Below are 20,411 nucleotides of genomic sequence, written 5' to 3' on the forward strand. Positions count from 1 at the left end.
TGGACTGTCGTGCTCAGAGTGGTGCCAGAGGTGTTAAAAATTCCTAAAGCAACAGCATCCAAAGCACGTTGCACGCAGTGCCCAACACAGGTTGACAATTAACAAACACCAAAGCGACTCTGTGATTCAGTTCACACAGGGTGAGTCACAGTCAAAAAATACACAGGCCAGAGTGTCCACGTGAGGCAGAAAGTCAACATCCATTTGGTAACTTTCTCTTTGACCAAAAAGGTGCCACTGTGGCTTTTTCTAAGTTCACTAGAGAGACTGGGGCAGTTTCCACTCTTACAGGCTTCTGAGTCATGCAGACTGAGTTACGATCCCAAACCTCCCATTCATTTCCTCCAACGCCTTGTACAAACGACTGAAAGTCTTATGTGCCCAAACGCCTCCTTCACAGGCTTACTGTGAGGATTCAGCATCTGCCCGGAGAGCATGCAGGGTGCTGCCTAGCACACAGCAGTATACTCAATAATAGTGTTACCTAGAAAACAGAGGGTAAGATCACAGACTCATAGATGCAGAGAACAGACTGGCAGATGTCAGAGGGGAGGGGTGGGGGCTGGGTGAAAAAAGTAAAGGAATTAAGAAAAAACCCTCAAAGACACAGATAACAGTATGGTGATTACGGGGGGGGGGGGAGTGGGGGTGGGAAGGTAGAAGAGGGTGTAAGGTGGGTAAACTGTGATGGAGGGAGACTTGACCTGGGGTGGTGAACACACAATACAATACACAGATGATGTATGATAGAAGTAAACACCTGAAACTATACAATTTTATTTTTAAAAAGATCACTTGATTCTCAGATCCCAACAAGTGCTTTCATTCTGTCTCCCTCTAACCCACAGTCAGAGAATTGTTTCACCTTCCCACTCTTACTTTGCTCCTTCGTGCTTGTTGTGAAACCCGAAGTCCTATCTCCTACAGTGACCCACGTCCACATACTTGCAGAGAAATCAGACAGCCCTAACAGAGCAGATTTTGTCCAGCACTTGGAGACCGAAGACAGAAATGCAGACCCTAAGTGGATTGCCACATCTCCACGTGCTGCAGAGTTACGTGGCTGGTACACCATTGACTCTACCCTCTCCCCCTCCCCCACATCCTCCCACCAAACATCCCAGTCAACTCGGTTTGGTCCCTTCTTTCAGTTCTAGGGATACGATGGGCTAAGTACAATCCAGACACTGCAAATCACCCCTGGGAGGGTCTGTTGCTATTTGAAACACTTTACAGGGACTGTTTGTAATGCCTGGCAGTGCTCCACAAGCAGGGAGTCCTCACGCACAGGAAATACAAATTGTTTGTTGTAACCCAGGAATGGTCTACGGTTTTGCCTCTATAGTTTTAAAAAATAACAACATTTGGCTGTTCCCCAGGGTTCAGCAGAGTGTAGTTGCCGCAGGTTCACTCCAGCCACACAAGCACCTGTGTTCCCGGGGACCCTGCATTGCTCAGTGACAGGGACACAGGCATTCGTCATGACAACTCCATGCATTTCTGCGCATGTAATGATGTCATAACTTTTAAAATAAACATAGAATGTCTATCACCAATTAGGCCAAATAAACATCACTTATTTTGAACCAAATTGTACTTAAGTTGTATTTATGAGAACAATTTGATTCTTAGCCTTTATTTTCTTAATAAAAAACGTAGAAGTCTTTTATAGCAGGGTAAAAATGTTGATGCCATGTACAAAGCCCTAAGGAAGCTATTGGTGAACCATCGGAAGAGACACCACACACACTAAACAAAGTGAAGAAGCGATGGAAAGAAGAGGAAACATCCCGGAGCTAATGAAACAGAAGCTAGAGAAGTGTCTTAACAGGCTGATCCACTAATGGAAAAGCCTGCCTTGGAAAAGATGTTACATTAAAACCAGAACATTTCCTGAAACAAGTCCAGCATCCTCCAACCAAGCACAGCTCTCATCGCCCTGCGGGGAGAATGCCTTTCTTATCATTGGCATCAACAAGTGACAGAAACAGCCCTTGGACAGGCTTTGCTCATGCACTGTGAAACAGACAATGAATCTCAAACAATATCTGTTCCTCTCTTACAATTTCATTCATGGTGCGCATTAAATATTGTGTTTCTGAATTCACAAGGCCTAGTTTCAAATCCTAATTCCACACTTTCAGCTGTGTGGCCTTGAACAAGTTGCTTTAAATAGAAATAATGGTACCTACCTCACTGAATTGTGAGGAGGACATAGTTAATATATGTAAAGTGGTTGAACGGTGCCTGGCACTGTTTTATTATTATTGGTATCTTGCAGGACGGTATCTTTCCATATAATTAAATTATTTATACAAATAAATGAGGTGTGTTGATACCTCACTAACCATTATTAAGATCCCTAAAATGGGCTGTGTTAGGTGAAGTACAACTAGCTTAATGAGAATAAGCACAGGAATAATGATTTAATGCCATGACTGAGGTTGTTTACTATTGCTTGTCAAACTAAAGTATTTTAGAACATCATTGAAAGACAAGAGCAGTAATTTTTCCACTACTTGGAGGTCTGCAAATGCATCATTTCTTCTGCTGAAAGTCAGTTTCCCATTCACTTTCGAAGGCTTGTATAAATGAAAAGTGGATTCTCTTAGATTTAAATAATGTTTCTCTTTATATCTTCTGATACTGCAAGTTACTTTAAGTTCAGCCTTTGCTTCATTATTCACTCTGCTATGTGTTGTTCAGTTGACATTTTTTAAATATGTTATCATTTAAAAATCTGGACATTTTATATGTATATCTGGTTTTCAGCTTCTCCTAAAGTCCAAAAGTTCTGGCACTTCCGGATCCACATTCTCAGCGTGGCAAGCAGGTATGTGGAGCTCAGGAGCTGCTCCCCTTGAACTCAGAACGAACTTCCAATGCTGTTCAGTTCTGCACCCTGAAGTGCTTTTCATAGGTTCCTCCAAGAAGGAAGCCACTGCGACAATTCCATTTTAAACGCACACACTCTTTGGTCCAGAAAAAGCTACGCAAGGTCATACAAGTACCTGTGGATATTCACTGTGGCATTGCTTCTACAAGCAAAAACCCTGAAACACCCGGCCACTACTAGGGGCTGGTTGATTAAATGATGGCCAGTCCATCCAAGAGAATACTAGAGGGCCCTCGAAAGCGGTAAGATAAATCCAAGCATACTGAAATGAAAAAAGGTCCAAAATGCATTATTAAGTGGGAAAAAAGCATGCTTCAAAAGAATCTGTAATGTGCAAACCCATCTGTGGTCAAAATGAGTGGAACTATTAATATATGCTTTTATATGCATTTCAAATATGGAGAAGAAAATATAAGAAAAATTTTAAACCATATATAATGTATTATAATACATATAATTACATATATATATACACCTTGTGTGTGTGTATATATAAAAAACATATATATTTTACACTTAAAAAAGGAAGCACCATGAACAAAGATATTTCAAACCATTTCATGTATAATTATCATCACATCTTCACATTATCTGATTGTCTGTCTTGGTTACAGAGTTCCTCTAGAGGTAAGCAAGCTTGGCTTCATTTCTTAGTCAAGGAGAAGAAAAACCCTTCTGGAGGCCCCCTCACACAGGTCCAAGAATAGCCCGGAAATGACATTCACTTTGGAGCTGTATCTATTCAGAGTGCTTTGTAGCTCATGTTGCCTCCGCTACCATCTTTTCAAAAGTGAAAACAAACAGGTCAGAGAAGCAGGAGATCCTCCTGAGAGAGCTGCCAGGCTCAGCTCCAAACACCCTGCCCAGCCCCTTTCACATGTGCAGAGGCCCTGGGGGTGGGGGAGGCGGAGGGATACCATATATCATGGCCCTATTGCTGCTACTGCTTTGGGCAGAGGGGGGGAAGAAGAGAAAGGAAAGCGACTAGCTAGTTCTATTCTCACCAGCAGAAACCGTATCTGGTCAGCCCAACACAGTAAAGGACCGGCTCCCCTTCCCATTAGTGAAAGGGAAACACGGTCTTGCCTTCCAGTCCCATGTGCTCAGGGAGGGTGGCCAGGGCACCTGTTCCTGGCTGCAGCAGACATATGATGAGCTGCAGGTATTATAACCCTTTAGGAAGAGGACTGTGCTAGAGACATGGGAAGCCAGAGATAGCACAGAGCAGGACACTAGAAGGATGCCATGCCCCCGAGTTACACCCCATGACGGCTACCTAGCAGAAGCTGTCCCCATCAGCACGCCACACTCAAGAATGGACACTCATCAACAGCCATGGAGGGACTCTCCAGCCCAGCCTTGCCCCAGGCCTCGACAACCAGAGGCAACTGTCAGCCCTTCTCCCACCCCTTGATCCCACCTCCATACCCACCTCTAACCAGCCCCCACCCAAGGGCATCCAAGCCACCCCAGAATAAAAGAACCAGGATATACTCCTGCTAAAGCATGGTGTGGGGACAGAAAAATAGTTAGCAATCGTTCAGCAAAAATAAAGAAACCTACGTAAGGAACACACAGACAACTCCCACGACCCCCACCCTCACCGACCTGCGCACACACACACACTGTGCTGTTCTTGAGAGCCGGAGTCTGATGGTGAAATACCCCCATTCTTTTCGGTTACTGTAAGATACAAAGCAGCATGGCATCTGCAGAGTGTTCTGCGTTTCACATAGGTATCTATCTACTCAGGGGGAGTTAGAAAACTGAGGTTGTATTATTTGGAAAATGATACTCGGTACTACATTATACTGTATTACACATATAATACTATATAGCATTATGTTTGAAATGAAAGAGAAAATAAAACATGGTCCCCATTGCTATTTTCTCTTAGGTCCTCTCCTTTTCAATATTCTACTGTTCCCATACCAATAACTTCAGATTAATAGTCCATTAGGCCGGGTACAAGCCTCATCACAAAGGTCATCTCAAATATGGCAGATATGCTGCTGTGTGATAAATTTAAGGAGTGATACATAGAAAAAAAATAAAACTACTTCAGGCCTCAGTGATTCAGAATTGGTGATAATGCAGGGTACCCTTCAAAGTCCAATAAGAATCTTCTAACCATGACTTGCTAAACACCTGGAAAGATGAGACGTGGGCTGGTTAAGGCATTTAAGATGACAGACTACCTTCGCAATCTGCCTGCCTTGCTGTTTCTGGACTATTGTAATTTGTATCATAAAGGTAATACTTAGAAATAAGTCTTACCTGTTTATCAGGCAGGTCTACCAAGACCAGCTAGAATCAGCAACGAATGCTGTGAAAATACCTTCACGTCAAACACTTCATCCTTCCTTCTTCTCAGTCAGGCTGGCCTTCTCAGTCGCTGCTGTTTGTACCGGACATTGTCACGCGCTCACGCACACACGCGCGATCTGCAAGGGCGCTTACCTCTGAATCTCTGGCCTGCTGATTACGAACGACGATCAAATTGTACAGGATTCTGTCATCGTCCGCCTCTGTGTGGGACACATCGTGAGGCATACTCCACAGATTCTTTTCATCCTCCCTCTCCAGAGTTGCTCCAAAGGAAGAGTATGGATTGGTGTCACTATGGTACAAAAAAACAGGTGCTTGAGGGTTTTGTAATATGTATAATATATATATATATATATATATATATATATATATATATATATATACACACACACACACACACGCACACACACACATACATATATATCACATGTAGGCAATGTAATATAAATAAAGTTAATAATATATATTATATAACATATAATGTAATATATAAATATACATTTCTTACAAAAAGGTCTGCATTGTCTCTAATAACTAAGCGTCACACAATAGAACCAAAAAAGTCACTTTAAAAACAGCAGAGAAGAGAGGTAATCAGACACTTGGGCAGAGGCAATTTTACTTTATGTTTAACATGAAATGTAGCACTGAGTACCCTGCAGCTAAGACAAAAAAAACAAAAAAAACAAAAAAAAGGAACTTCAATAGGGACTAGAACTCGTATGATTAAAAGAAGAAAACAATATAAAGAGACGAAACTTTTTTAATGGCTCTGAATTCAGGAAGCATTGTAAATTTAAAATACAATAGCATATAGTATCTATCAGTTCCCTGACAATAAGAAAAGTGAGTAATAAATATGCATACCTGAATATTTCAATAAACAATGCGGGGTATTGAGTAAGAAACTCAGCAGCCCGATTTTGCACATTGGTTTTACGATTTACCCTTTATAAGGCAGTCTCCCCGCTTGGCTTAGGGAGATGAGTGGCAGAAGTCACACCTAGGACCTAGGACATGCTTGCACAGAGTCCCAGTTAACTTCTGTGAGCCAGAAAGGCAGGGTCACACTGGGGCTACCCCCTTCACCTGATGATACGCACAAAGTACCGACTCCATGTTAATGACTGAGCTCCATAAAACTGTGAGTGACACAGACATGGCCCTTGTCCTTGGGCCTCACTAGAGTCTAGGTAGGGAAATGCATTAATAAATGATCCTGTGACTAGATAATTAAAAACTGTGGTAAGTGCTATAAAGGGGGAGTTCAGGGATCCTTGAGAGCTAATGGGAGGTCAGCATTGTGAAAAAGGGGTGCTTGAGCTGTATGTTGAAAATTAAGAACAGGGTTCCAGGCAACGGAAAGAACATGTTCAAAGGCCCTGGGGTGAGAGGGAGCAGGGTGCCTCTGAAGGCAGGGGACACTGGCCAGAGAGTGAAGAGAAGCTGGAGAGATGGCGGAGGCCAGATCCACACGGCTTTGTGGGCCATGTTTTCTAACATTCTTTAGTAACACGGTCTTTATTCCTAACAGCAAGGTAGGACGTGGACGGGGTTTAAGAAGGACTTTGATGTCACATGAACAGTATTACAACTTTAAAGATCTTTCCGGCTGAAGTGCGGCAAATGCTTGAGAGGGGTTGAGTGGATCTGGGGATTCATTAAGATGCAGCTGAGGTAGCTCAGGTGGACAGGATAGGTATCGGGATTCGAATGAAGGGGTGGAGCTGAAGAAAAGTACACTGTTCAAAACTACGCAGCAAGTGGACACTCTCTGGCTTCCCACCTGGAGGGTGAGTGATGCCATCCTCTGAGACAGCTAGAATGCCCGTGACCAAGGGGTGCGAACACACCTGCTGGTGTGACATGAGGGAATGGCAAATGAGGAAATGTGGAAGACGCCCCGATAAACAGACGGCATCTGGGAAGGAAGGATAGGAGTAACTGACAGGTGGGCTTAAGGTCAACGTGAAGATTTAAACAAACATGAGCTACCCAGTAGTTGGTACTAAGAAATCTCACCACAGGAAGCAAAGTCTTAGTCTCCAAATTGGGGTTCAATGGCAGGAACCCTCCCATGGCCTCTTCTTAAGGATGATGAGCTAATGACAGGTGACACACCTGATGCCTCTGTGTCCTGCCCACTTGGGCTTTAGGGAGCATGTCAAACTCATTCATTCATTCATTCAGTTATTTGTCTACTTAACCAACATGGACATGGGTGCCTGCTGCAGACGGGGTGCTGGGCTGCGTGCTTTGGGGACTTGAAAATAAATAGGACATTGTCCCTGCTTTTTGTGACTACAATGCAATAAGTGAATTGTTGTCAGAAAGTATAAACAGAATGCATAGGAGTAGAGAAGGAGTGACAAATTTTGTGTTCATATGAGAAGGAAGTGCAAGGAAGGTTTCGTGGCTGCAACGACATCTAACTCAGACCTGAGGAATACGTAGCTTTTGACCAGGAAGAGAAGCAAGGGGAAAGGCATTCCTTGCAGAGGGAACAGCACAGTTGCAGCATATAGAGGCTTAGTTCCCGCAGAGCTATACCACACAGTGCAGAGAGGGAGGGACATGCGGGGCAGGGCGTGAAGGCCAGACCGAGGATAGTGCTAGAGTTCAGGCTTGATTCAATGAACTGTGACAAGCTAACAAGGGGATTTTGGGCCTTGTCAGGCGTGGGGTTTAGAAAAATAACTCTGCATGAGGAAGGAACAAGAAGACAGCTCAGAGGCTGCCCCAAGAGGGTAGGTGTGGTTTTCATGCCACGCTCTTTGAGGACTGAGTGTCGGGGCCTGGGGGCCACTGGGAAGAAGTGGAGCAGAAGATGGGCAGGGCCCCCTAGGCAGCGAGAGGAGCCCACAGACCACCATAACCAGAACAGCTGCTCTATCTAAAATCTTATGGTTGGAGATACAAAGATTTCTTTGGAGCATAGAAATGGTAGAGTTCTACTGCTAAACAAACACATACACAATGCTAAACATACTGAAATTCTGGTTGTGGTGAGAGTAGACAAGGGTGTGGCCTAGGGAAATAGGGGTGGGAATGGAAACCGAGAGGATAGGTTCCAGCAGCATCTGAGAGAGGGAAGTGGCAGCCCTGAGACCAGTGGCAACAGCATAGGTGCAAGGAGAGGGCTCAGAGCTGGCCCATGATGATGACTGTAACGGGACGTCACAGAGGAAGCCAAGGCTGAGCTGGGAGCCTGCAGGACGTTCATGGAAAGGGGGGATCCGGGCTTAAAAGCAAGGGCAGGGCCGGAGATCTGGACCTGGGAAAAAGGCACCGCGGAAGCCATGGGATCAGAGTGGAGGTGAGGCAAGACCTCAGGGGAATAGCTAGACCTGAGGGACAGGGGCAAGAGGGAGCTGCAGAGAGCAGGTGAGAGCCAAGGAAGAGAGAACACTGGGAAAACGAGGAACAGATGAGAAGTGTTGATAGCAGGAAAGGCATTGACTCCAATTTCTTTTTTGCCTGAACAGATTGTGCCACGACAATAAACCGCCACCGCACTGTATGGGGCAGGGCTTCCACATTCCACCCCTCCTGTGCCACAACCATCCGAGGTCAAAAGGGTGGCAGGGGTGACACTGTTCCACTGTGCAGACTGGGACCAGCCTAGGGAGTTGCTTGACTCTTCCTGGGTCAGGCAGCCAGCTGAGGTCAGTCCTCCCAGCATGAGCCCCTGATGGAGCTCTCCAAGCAGCCACACAAGACTGGACATCCCAATGCTGTGACAGGGGTGCGCCCACAAACAGAGCAGCTCAGACACCAACTACACTGTGATGTGCAGACCGGCGTACTCCTCTGGGGCTTCTCCTCCGGGGTGATCCCAGTGCACAGCCTTCACCGGGAGCTGGGACCTCGGCTGCCAACACCAGTACCACTAAGGCCAGGAAACCCCGCTCTTTCCTGAAAGTGGTGTTTGCTTTTCCCTAAATTTGTTTTGTTTGTGTAAGTCCTGTCTTTTCAACAAGTTGATGAGCTCCCTATGGCAGGGATTGTACCCAGTACTTCCTTTACACCCCAGGGTGCCCAGCGGGGTCAGGCACGGAGTGGTTGCTTTAGTAGTACTTGCTGAATGGAGCACACTGAGCTGGGCCCCCAATCTGCTGAAGAAAGTCCTAGATACAACACATTGTGACCACTTTTTAAAGATTTTCCTAAAGTAGGAGGTTTACAAATCGGCTGGTATTTGCTTGAATAGGTAGTAATGACATTTGCCCATGCATAATCTAGCCACTTTTTGTTTAATAACCCACACAGAAGACTAGGACAGCTGCCTCCCTGGCCAGTCCCCCTTCCCTCTTACAATCTCAATCTTTCTCTCTCCTACCCCTCTTTGTCTCTAACACACACACACACACACACACACGAATGGGCATGACTCCAGCCAGTGTAAAACATGAGCCATTCTTCCTGAATCTACGGGCTCAAATCAAGCTCTCAAGCTCCTGGAAGGTCACCACCGGGCCTGTTCAGAAGTGCTCATGTCTCCAGGCAGGTGCTGCCTCCAGAGTTCTCCCACATAGAGCTCTGCCCTCATTAGGGGCAGTGCTCCCCTGGCGCACCACAAGCCGCAGGCTCTGCCTAGTCACTGACACCCAGGGGATACAACCTTCTACCTCTGGGTGAGCAAGGACCCTTCCTGGTGCTGGTTGCTGGGAGCGCCCGCTGCTTCCCAGGCGTGGGAGGGATCTGGCGCGCTCACCTCTGCAGGGTGGCTCGCCTCTGCAGCTCCTCCACCTGGACCTCCTTCCCTCCACGTTCTTCCTCATTAGAGTTACAAGTCAGGTTTCTTTGAGGCATAGTAAAGGTAGTTTCTATCACTAAATATATCACCTGATTAATAATTTTATCAAAATCCTGGTCAAGATAAAAGTGAATGAGGTGTGAGCTAATTCAGCAAGATCTGGCAGACCCAGCCTGGCTTGCGGGATCTGGGTTCTATGCTCTGACACACATGGCCCTGCTCCTCATACCCTGAGCCACCACCTAGTCGAGGCGGCAATCACTTTGCTGTAAAACTTTAAACCCTTGGGTGGAGAGAGAAGAACGAAGAAAACCCTAAACCAAACCACTAGAGAAGCAGTTTGGGAGCCTCTGGAGACTGTGGAGGACCCTGGGGCCTGTGGAAAGAGATTGCAGTGCAAAGGCCCAGGGGTCAAAAGTCCAGGAAAACAGAAGGAGGGGAGGAAGGGGGGCGTTGAATCAGGAGCTTCCCTTTCCCTCCATCCACTAACATAATGATCACTAAAAGGCACTGAAGAAAGTGAGAGCAGCTGTTTTGCCCCTGGCCACCATCTGATGATGATAAATATTTTATTAACCTCAGGCATTTGAGACACGGCTCTGAAGTTACGTTAGAAGCAGAACCTGCTTTTACTCCCAAAAGGGTAGGATGAGATGAGTCTCAGATTCCATCCCCAACCCACCTGGGGCACAAGACCAAATCTCGGGGGAGTCTTGTATTTCAACAGGGTCTAGAGTTAAAGGGAGACCCCCTGCCTGGGGGCTTCGGCGCAGAGTGCTGCAAGGCACAAAAGTGTCCTACAAGAGCTCGCGCGTGAGTCCTCACCACCAAGGACCCTGAGAAAAAACTTGAGGAAGATGCACTAAATGCCCTGCACACAAGGCTGACTGCTGACGTCAGCAGTCCCAGTGACTTCACTGCTATCCCCAAAGACGGTCGTGTGTGTGCCAACGATCACTGGTTTACAACTAAAGCTCTGAACCAGTGAAGAGATACAATTTCCAGGTAACAGCAGCCAAAAGCAAAACCCTGACCTCTGAAGGCTATTGGTTGGGTGCCACCCCCTCACTACCTAAGGCCTCTTAGTCTGATTCCCCACTAGGAATGGGCCTGCCTAATGGGCCCCTGGTTTCCAGACCTTTCCCTTCCTCCCTCTAGGGAAATCTCCTGATGGACGAGCAGGTGAATAATCTAAGATCCTTATCTCTTCTTTCCCTCCCTCCCACCCTCTCTCCCTTCCTTCCTTCCTTGCTTCCAAGACAGATACTCCCATTATATAGTCAATCCAATGTTTAAACGTTAATTTAACACCAAGTTCAAACATTGTTGCATAGATTCTTGGAGCTTTCTCAGCATTCAAGCACCTGGCTCATGACCTCCTTCAGAACTAGAGGTATGACCTACCTCAACGCAGAAAGGAAGAACCAGAACCTCTTTCTGGCCCCGCTCCTTGTTGTGCACCCACCCTCAATGCCTCCCACATGCTCTAAGCGCTTTAAGTGCTCTAAGGCTTGAAGGTGGTCCAGACAAGAACCCTGGGAAGCAGGTGGGGGAGGCATTATTTTTCATTTCTTCTGTGGGGGCTCACAAAGATTACACTCAGTCCTGGGTCCCTTCTCTGCTCACATTCCCTCCTGGTCACTTCATCCAGTCTCATGGCTTTAAATACCATCTTCATAAGGAAGAACTCTAAATTTGTACATGTATCCCCAGATCAGATCTCTCTGTCAACCCCGGACTCCTGTATCTACCTACCTTCTTCCCATGTCAACATGAATGTCTAACAGACAACTCAAGTTCAACACAGTCAAAGCCAAGCACCTGAACTTCCCCCCTAACCTCTCACCAGCATTCTTCCCACTCAGAGGGTGGAGTCCCCATCCTTCACATTGCTCAGGCCAAAACCCTTCAGGTCATCCTTGGCTCTCTCATCCCCCATAGCTAATGCATCAGAAAATCCTATCGACAACACATTTCAAAACATCCACCTCTGCTACTACCGCCAGAGCCAGGGCATCTGTGTCTTGCATAAGAATTCTTGGAATAGCTTGTTGTTGTTTTTTCCCACTGATCTACCTCTTTCTACCATTGCTTCCACCTATTCTATTCTCAGTACGACAGCCAAAATGATCCTTTTAATACACAAATCATATTTTACCAGCCCTCCCTCAAAACCCTCCAGGGGCTCCCATTTGACTTAAGAGTTTAAGCCAAAGTCCTACTGAGGTCCCTAAGGCCCCACAGGACACCCCAGCCACTCTGGCCTCTCTGCTGTTCCCTATGCCCACCCGTCGCAGGCCCAGGTCCGGCCCTGGCACTGGCTGATGCTTCTACCTGTGATGTGTTCCCCATGGATATCCACATGCCTCCCCTCCCTCCCTCCCCACCTTCCAATCTCTGTTTAGATGCTACCTCCTCGGTGAGCCCTACCCTAACCAATCTATGTAAAATGACAAGCATGCTCCCCTGCCACTCAGTCTTGTCTTTTTCCTACACACTTATGTGTCTTCTAATTCACTTACTGAGCTTCCTGTGTGAGGGCCTCCCCTCTCTGCAGTAAAAGCCCCAAGAGGGCAGCATCTGTACCTATTCTGCCCCAGTGCTTTGAACAGGACCTGGCACTTAGTAGATGCTGGTAAGTATTTGCAGAATGAATGAACTGTTGGTTCCCCAGTGCACAGGGCTCTGAATGGTAGAAATGAGGCTGGAACCCCTGTCTCCAGACTCATAGACAAACTCCTAGCTGTTTAAATGTATGAACGTGGAGCTGGCTCTGTGTCTTATGGGAGGAAGCAGACGACAAGCACATATTCTACATCAGGTGGCAATCAGGGCTCTGAAGGAATACCCGGTGAGAGAAGGACCGAGTGAAGGGGTAGGGGTACTGCTTCTACAGAGGGTGGTCGGGGGAGAACTTCCTGATGAAATGACTTTGAACAGGGACCTGAATAAATAAAATGAGGGAGTTGCCCATACATGTAAGCCAAGGAAGAACATTCCAGGCAGGGTGGGCAAGAAGTGCAAAGGCCCTGAGGCAGGTGCATGCTTGGTGTATCTGAGGACCCAGGAGGAGGCCAGGGCGGCTGAAGAATGAACAATTTCACTTTATGTGCTGACTTTAAAATCTAAACCATACGGAATAGCCCCAAACTGGAAACCACCCAAAAGTCCACCAACAGTAGGAGGGAACACAATGAAATGTACTATGAAGCACTGAGAACCACAAACTAAGCTACACACAGCGATTTGGATGGATCTCGCCAAGAACACACACAGTTTGATCCCATTTATGTAAAGTTGAAAATCAGGCCAGACTAAAGCATGTGTTTAAGGTGCCTACATGGGTGGTGAAGCTGTAAGAAAAGCAGGACAATGACTATCCCAATGGTCTAGATCAATCAGGGGTGGGGAATATGGGGCTGGCAACAGCAATCTCTTGCCGTGGGTGATGGTACAGTATTCACTTTATAGTTGTTCTTTACACTGTACATGCTTGTGTACGGTTTTAGTCTGATATCCCACGTACCCACACACATTTTTTTAAATGAAAGGAAAACAATACGTGAGAAGCAATTCAGGAAACTCTTATCACATGTCAGGCGGTACAGCGGTTCATTAGATAGATACTGTCTCGCCAATTATTTCCTTAAAAAGCACAAAAGAGCGCACAGTATAGAATTGGCACAAAACAAATCTTTATTTACCAGACAAAAAAGGACTTCGGCCACTCACAGAATAAACTATTTTACCTAATATTTACACAGAATTTACTTTTTAAACAGAAATGTAGCAATAAGCTCACCTTAAGATATCTAGAGAATAAAAAGTTCCAGGAAACCTAGATCACATGACGTGTAGGAGCAGGAAATTTCATCTTCTTGGGAATTTCCAAGGTTACTAAGGCTGACTAATACAAGTCACAAAAGCGGGGAAGAGGTATAGTATAGTGGGTTGCCTGGAAAGAAACCTTTAAAAGTCATCCTTTTATGAACTTTGAGAGGCTGGCATCTTGGTGAAAGCCCTTATCTTGAATTCATTGGACCAGAGGCCCTGTTCTGAGAACAGGAGCCAGACCCTACCCTCTTTCTCCTCTGTCCTTCAAGAAGGTAAAACTACCAGCCTTGGACCGGACTCTTCGAGGGGAAACCAGGAGCTTCTGCCTGCAGCAGAGATCCTCGGCACCTCTGCTGTCCCTTCCTAGGAGTCAGCGGCTGGCCCAGGGCTGCAGGCTTTGGAGGCTGCAGGCTCTGCAGGAGGCCATGGTGACTGGTGTCGGCTGAGGGAACCCAGCAGCACATTCTGGGGAAAGGAGTCAGGCCACGGGGACTCTGGTCTGAACAGTAGCCAGCGTTTTTTTAAAGCCCTTCCAAGGGCAGAAAACAATTTGATCTGCTCAGGGGTCATGTGAGTCTACACTGTGAAGTGAAGAACTCTACACATGTAAAAGATTATTGTCCTTCTAAGCTGGGTGGTGATTCTCTTTTAAGCGTCTTAAACCCACCAGCCTTCTTTCTCACTGGCACCTGGTTTTACTGGCCTTCTACAGAAATATGGGGCCGGTGTTTCTCAGCCTCCGCTGTCACAATTCACAGTCTCATACTTCAAACACAACTTCTAGCACAACCACACAAACAGCTAGTTACACGCCTCCCCGCACACTAGGAGGCTGCTGCTCTTTCTATGGGCCTGGAAGATAATAGGCTTCGAACCCCAGTTCAGCCATCTGAGAAGCTACCAAAGCTCTTTTGCCTCAATTTCTTCATCTGTCAAGAGGAGATAGAGTCATAATTACTGTCAACTCTCATTACTTATTCCCAGATACTGTATCTGCAAATTTGCCCGCTCACTACACTTTCTCTGTAATCCCCAAATCAGTACTCCCCGTGTTCTGGCAGGACTTGAGGCCCAAGTTCCCTGCTGAGGTCCAACACGGCGCTGCTTTTTTTGTTTCAGCTTTCAGAGTATAACCACGTGTCCTTTTGGTGGTCTATTTAGTGCCGCTTTTTTTTTTTTTTTTTTTTTTTTGCATTTTTGTGCTTTCTGTTGGTGATTTCACTGTTTAGAAAAGGTCCAAGCATGTGTGTGTTAGAAGAGCTTTATTCAGGCCTGAGTTACAGTACTGTTGGCAGCAAGTTCAACGTTACTGAATCAACAATGTGTCCTAAGTGTCTTTAAGCATAAACACACATAAGACAAGGTATGTATTGATCAGCTGACGAATCGGCTGGCAGGAATCTAACCCTGGATTTTCCCCTTGGAGCAATGGCTCGATCCTCTTTAATTCAGTATTTGTGGTGACTAATAGAGCATAACTACTCTGAATAACGAGAATCGACTGCACCTCATGAGGTTATGGCAAGGATTTAATTCCTAGATACAACTTACGACAGTGCCTAGTGCACCATAAGCACTAAGCACCACCTACAAGGGCTCAGGAGAGATGGAACAGGGAAGGTGTACGTCGCCACTTCAGCCTCTCACCCTCTTCTGGACGCGTGGTGCAGTACGACTCACACGGACCCAGTTCTTCATGGTCAGGGAAATTCAGTTCTGGTGCCACACTCACAGGCCCAGTCAATTTCTTCTCAGAACCGCCCCTCTTTGTGGTCATGAAACAACCTTCAAGAATGAACTGAGGGTTTATTTTTTTCCCTAGTGAAAATTCCAGGCAGTGGAGAAAAATAAAACACTGACCTTCTGTTCTCCGTTCAGCGCCCAGGTACGTGCGGAAACTCTGTTATCGGTAACAGAAGCTGCCGGTGGGCACTGAGAAGAGCAGGGAGCGAAGCGATTTGGAAGCTCATTCTCTGGTTACTTAGGTGGCTTAAGAGAGAGCCGCAAATAAAAACTTAGCCCTGGTTGTCACTTCTCTCCCTTTCTTCTTTGGGTTTTGAACAACCGGACAGTGGTGGTGCTTATCAGTTATTAACAGCCAATAAAAATTAGAGTGTGGGAATTTATACTTCTCTGAAAAAAGTTCAAAAGAACCATGTGAAAGATGCTTTAGGGTGTCACATTCACACGGCACTTTTTCCACATTCCATTTTTGACTCTTTCCGGCCCGACGTGTGTATAGGACGTCACGTGGCAGTAGACTCTGGTGCCAGGGCACTTGGGCATCTCTCTGCTTAAAGGTGACTGGCTGCAGGTGTGCCTGCCCATTATCATGTCCAGGGCCACCAGTCACGCTCAGGTGGATTTGGAAATGGCAGTAGCGTGCTTTTATCACTGATGGAAGGGGCCATGCTCTAAGAGTGAAAAAAAAGCCCAATGCTTTGAAATCAAATATTTTCCCAAAAGTACCTTGTAGTAGGTTGGATAGTGTCCCCTAAACACTTCTAGGGATGTAATCAAAAAAAATAAAAAACACGTGTACATACAAAAGTGTGTACGTGAACATTCATGGCAGCATTATTGATAAGAGCCAAGAAAAGGAAACCACCCAATGTCCACCAACTGATGAATGGATAAATAAAATGTAATATACCCAGACAATGACATTTTATTCAAACACAGAAAGGAATGAAGTACCGACACACAGTACATGACGGAACTTCAGACCATCACGCTAAGTGACAGAAGACAAATGCATAAAGGCCTCATAGTATATGATTCCACTTATACCACATGTCCAGAACAGGCCAATCTATGAAGACAGAGAGTGGATTAGTGGTAGCCTGGGGAGTGGAGGGGCAGGGAGGGGAAGTCGGCCAGTGACTGCTCAGGGGTCTGGTTTCTTTTTGGAGTAATAAAATGTTCTCAATTAGGTAGTAGTAAAGACGGCACCACTTTGTTACTGTACTAAAACCACTGAACTTCACACTTAAAAAAAGAAAAATAAACAAAAAATGTTTGAAACTAGACCTTCTGAAGACTTGGGTGGAAAGAACATGAAAGTACCCCCCCACACACACACATCACTGCCAATGCTCTTCCCAAACACCGTCATACTGAAATGACGCCCAAGCGACACTGAACCACAGGGACCAGTCCACTCATCCGTGCTCAGAAGAATACCAATAATTCATGACAACTAAAACTTACGGAGTGTTTACTATGTGTCAGCCACTCTACTAAGCACTTTATGTGGAGTAGCTCATTTCATTCCTCACGGCAACCCTCTGAGGTACATGCTATTATCACTCCCATTATGCCAGGGAGGAAATTAAGACACAAATAAATTTCACAATTTGTGTCAGGTCACCCCGTCCGGATTTAACCCCAGGCGGTGTGATTCATGACCACTATTCTGTCCCAATTGACTTTGTCTTCTTAAAATCACCAGCAAAAGTCACTGACTTCCAGCAAAAATCAAGGTGGGAAAGGGTGGAAATTTTAAAACCACCAAAACGATTGACTCAGATAGCAACCCCGAACAGAAAATAGGAGAGACCGAGGCTCTGAGGAGGAAACCCAGCTGAGGGCTGCATTTCATGTTACTATGAACAATCCCAAGTTGCGGGCGCAACCCAAGTATGAAATTCTAGATTTTGCCCGCTACAGTTAAAACGAGGGGTAGATTACCGGGTTTCTCCCCATCCGCAATCCTCTAATAATCTAAGTGAGTATCCCATCACAAGTGCAAACAAAAACACTGTGTAGTACATGCATGACTGTTTACACATATTTAAAACATGACAGAGATGTTTACATATATGGGTGCTCACTAAACCGTGAAGGGCAGATGGTAAGTTCTAAGTCCTAAATCCCAGGAGGCAGACAAATACGGGCAAAGCAATCAGAGAGGACTGCTTGAGGGGCTCCTTGAGAACTAGCATTTAGGAAGGGGCGGGAGGGATCAAGGTCACTGCTTGAGGCAAGTTCGGAGAGAACAAAAGTGTTGGGTCGTTCCTAGAGTGGCAAGGATGCCTGTGTGATTAAATCAGGGAGTGCACGAGGTTCAGTGTCCTGGAAATAAGAGAGGACAAGCAGGAAGGGATTACGTAAGATACCAAGAGTCAAGGGCAGTGTGTGGCCTTGGTGAAGTAAGAAAAGGTAAATGGTGCTTTTTAAGAAGTTGCAAAAGCTTTATCCTATAGTAAGAAACACTGGCTTCCAGATTTGCTTACCCAATCCTGGAATTCCACCTTATAGGCTTTTTCCTAATTTCATATTTAAATATTTAAATATTCTGTTTCTCTCATATCTACCCCCAAGGCACGACCTAGTGGAACCTGCATTTCAGCAGAGTTAAATAAGATTGCTGAAAAGTTCGGCCCTGAACAAAACTGTTGTAAGGCCCCTTCACAGAGCTGCTTACCGCATGGTTGATGCGCACTAAATTTTCTGACACGGAATAGTTTAACCTGTAATGAATCAACATCCTACTGATAAAATACGCATCTTTGAAAGTAAAAAATAGTTCCTCATGCTCAGTCACTGCAATGGTCTTCTACTGATAATAAAATTTTACGAGTAAATATCCAACTTTCTTCCTGGGTGAAATAGAAACTCACAATTGCCTACATCAAATGCAGCGTCACTGGCAGCTGTATTTAATCGGACCCCTATGCGGGCTTCTCTCCATTCTTCCCTGCCTGGCAACTGCACCCAAATTCTTGACACTTTCCACAGGCATCCACCTGGGTTTCGGGTGCCTCTGAGGATTTGAGCTTTGGAGCAAAAATCTTACCCAAGGAACAAGATATCCTGTAACAAGGAGGGATCAAGGGGCTTACATTGTGCCTCCATGTAACCATACAGCAAGCCCACATCCCCAACTCAGACAAACACGGAGGTATCCCTACTCCACGACACCCAGCTGTAGCCAGGTAACTCCGGATCCCGGCCAGGGCGCGCACTCACCTGACCAGGGGCTCCTTCTCGGACGCGGCAGGATCCTCCAGGCACTTGCATGGGCAGCAGCAGCACACGGTCCTCAGCCAGTCCCTCAGCCCCATGGAGAGCAAGCTGCCCCGCTGGCGCGGGCAGACTCCGAGAAAGCCGCGGGGGCGAGCAAGCGCGGCAGGGGCGCGGCCCCGGGGCCAGCATCCAGGTGCAGGGACAGTCGCGGGCAGGGTGTCGTAGGCCGGTCCGAGCGCATCACGCCGTGGCTGGGGACGCGGGCGAGGCCAGAGGCGCCTCCACTGCCCACGGTCTGCAGGGCAGTGCGCTTTCCTCCTCTTGGGTGTTGTTCGGCGAGCGTGTTTTGTTGGAGCTTTTTTTTCCGCTTTTAATTCCCCAGGCGCTAATTGGGGCGCATGCGTCCCCGAGACGCTCTGCTGCCCTCTAAGGAGGAAGCAGGGACTCCAGCCAGATGGCAAAATTCTAGGGCACCGACGCTGCCCCGGGCTGGGAAAGCGCTAGGGTCACAGAGCGCGCGGTAGGGCCGAAACTATTTATACGTTTTATTGGCTTCACTCCATCCTCCTTCCCACCCCCAAGCCTTTAAAGCAGAGTTTAGGGTATTTTTAACATGTCAGCCCCACATAGAGTAAAAGTTAGCAGAAGAGTATCGATCAGCACGTTACAGAGATAGTTTCTTTTTTAAATACTGTATTAACAATGACTTTTTAAAAAATTGTTTTCAAGTCTCCCAGTGTTTGAATAACCCCTTCAAGGAAGGCAACTGCTATCATTAGTTTCTTGTGGTCTTCCAGGGCTCTTTATGTATTAATTTATGTAAAAACTATTCCCTTTTTACCCAATCAGCAGCATACTCCACATATTTCTGCCCCCCGCCGGTTTCACTCAGCATGTCGTGGAGATGGGTCCGTAGCAACACATACGTGGTCTTCCCCCATCGTTTCAACAGGTGCGTATTATGTAGTCACATGGATGACAGTATGTTATTTAGCCAGGCCCCTGTGGATGGACAGTAAGTAAAGTCCAGACTTCTGTTGTTAAAGTAATGATGCCATGAACACCTTGAATTATGTGTCTGGACATGTATATCTATTGAGTAAATGTTTGGCAGTTGAATTGCTGGGTAAAGTGCCTTTTTAAATTTTTGATGGCTCTTGCCAAATCATTCTCCAAAGAGGTAATTCCAGTTTACACTGACCAGCAACACACGAAAGTGTCTGTTTTCCTCTACACCCACCGATACAAACAGCCCATCTAATTTTCGTTTTTGCCAATCTGTATCATTCAACAGATAATTATTGAGCATCTGTTATGGGCCAGGCACGTTTTCAGGCTCTGGGGATACAGCAGTGAGCACAAGAAACAGTGGGCACTCCCACTCTCCTGAAGCAAACATTCCGGTAGGGGAGGCCAGCAAAACATGCACTGAATTGTGCCAGAAAGCAACACTAAGTACTGTGGAGAAAAATACGGCAGGGCATAGAAAGTGCCAGGGAAGGGTGTGTGTGTGTGTGTGTGTGTGTGTGTGTGTACTGGAAGGAGGGGAGGTGCCTGTAGTTTTTGATGGGGTGGTCAGGGAAGGCTTCCTGTTATGGTAACATTTAAACAAAGACTTGAAGGAGATGA

General features: G+C 46.3%; 1 protein-coding gene across 1 annotated transcript in view; it reads right to left on the minus strand.

Moving 5' to 3' along the window:
- MREG (melanoregulin) overlaps positions 1-19,787 on the minus strand; it is a 50,493-nt gene extending 30,706 nt beyond the window's left edge. The window contains exons 1-2 of the mRNA XM_024564003.4: positions 18,786-19,787; positions 5,357-5,516 (exon numbers count right to left, since the gene is read on the minus strand). Of these exons, the coding sequence (XP_024419771.1) occupies positions 5,357-5,516; positions 18,786-18,880 (255 nt within the window). The 5' untranslated portion in view covers positions 18,881-19,787. The remainder of the gene's footprint in view (positions 1-5,356; positions 5,517-18,785) is intronic.
- Positions 19,788-20,411: the final 624 nt, after the last annotated feature.

This window comes from Desmodus rotundus, chromosome 2 (assembly GCF_022682495.2).
Source record: "Desmodus rotundus isolate HL8 chromosome 2, HLdesRot8A.1, whole genome shotgun sequence".
Taxonomy (NCBI): Eukaryota; Metazoa; Chordata; class Mammalia; order Chiroptera; family Phyllostomidae; genus Desmodus; species Desmodus rotundus.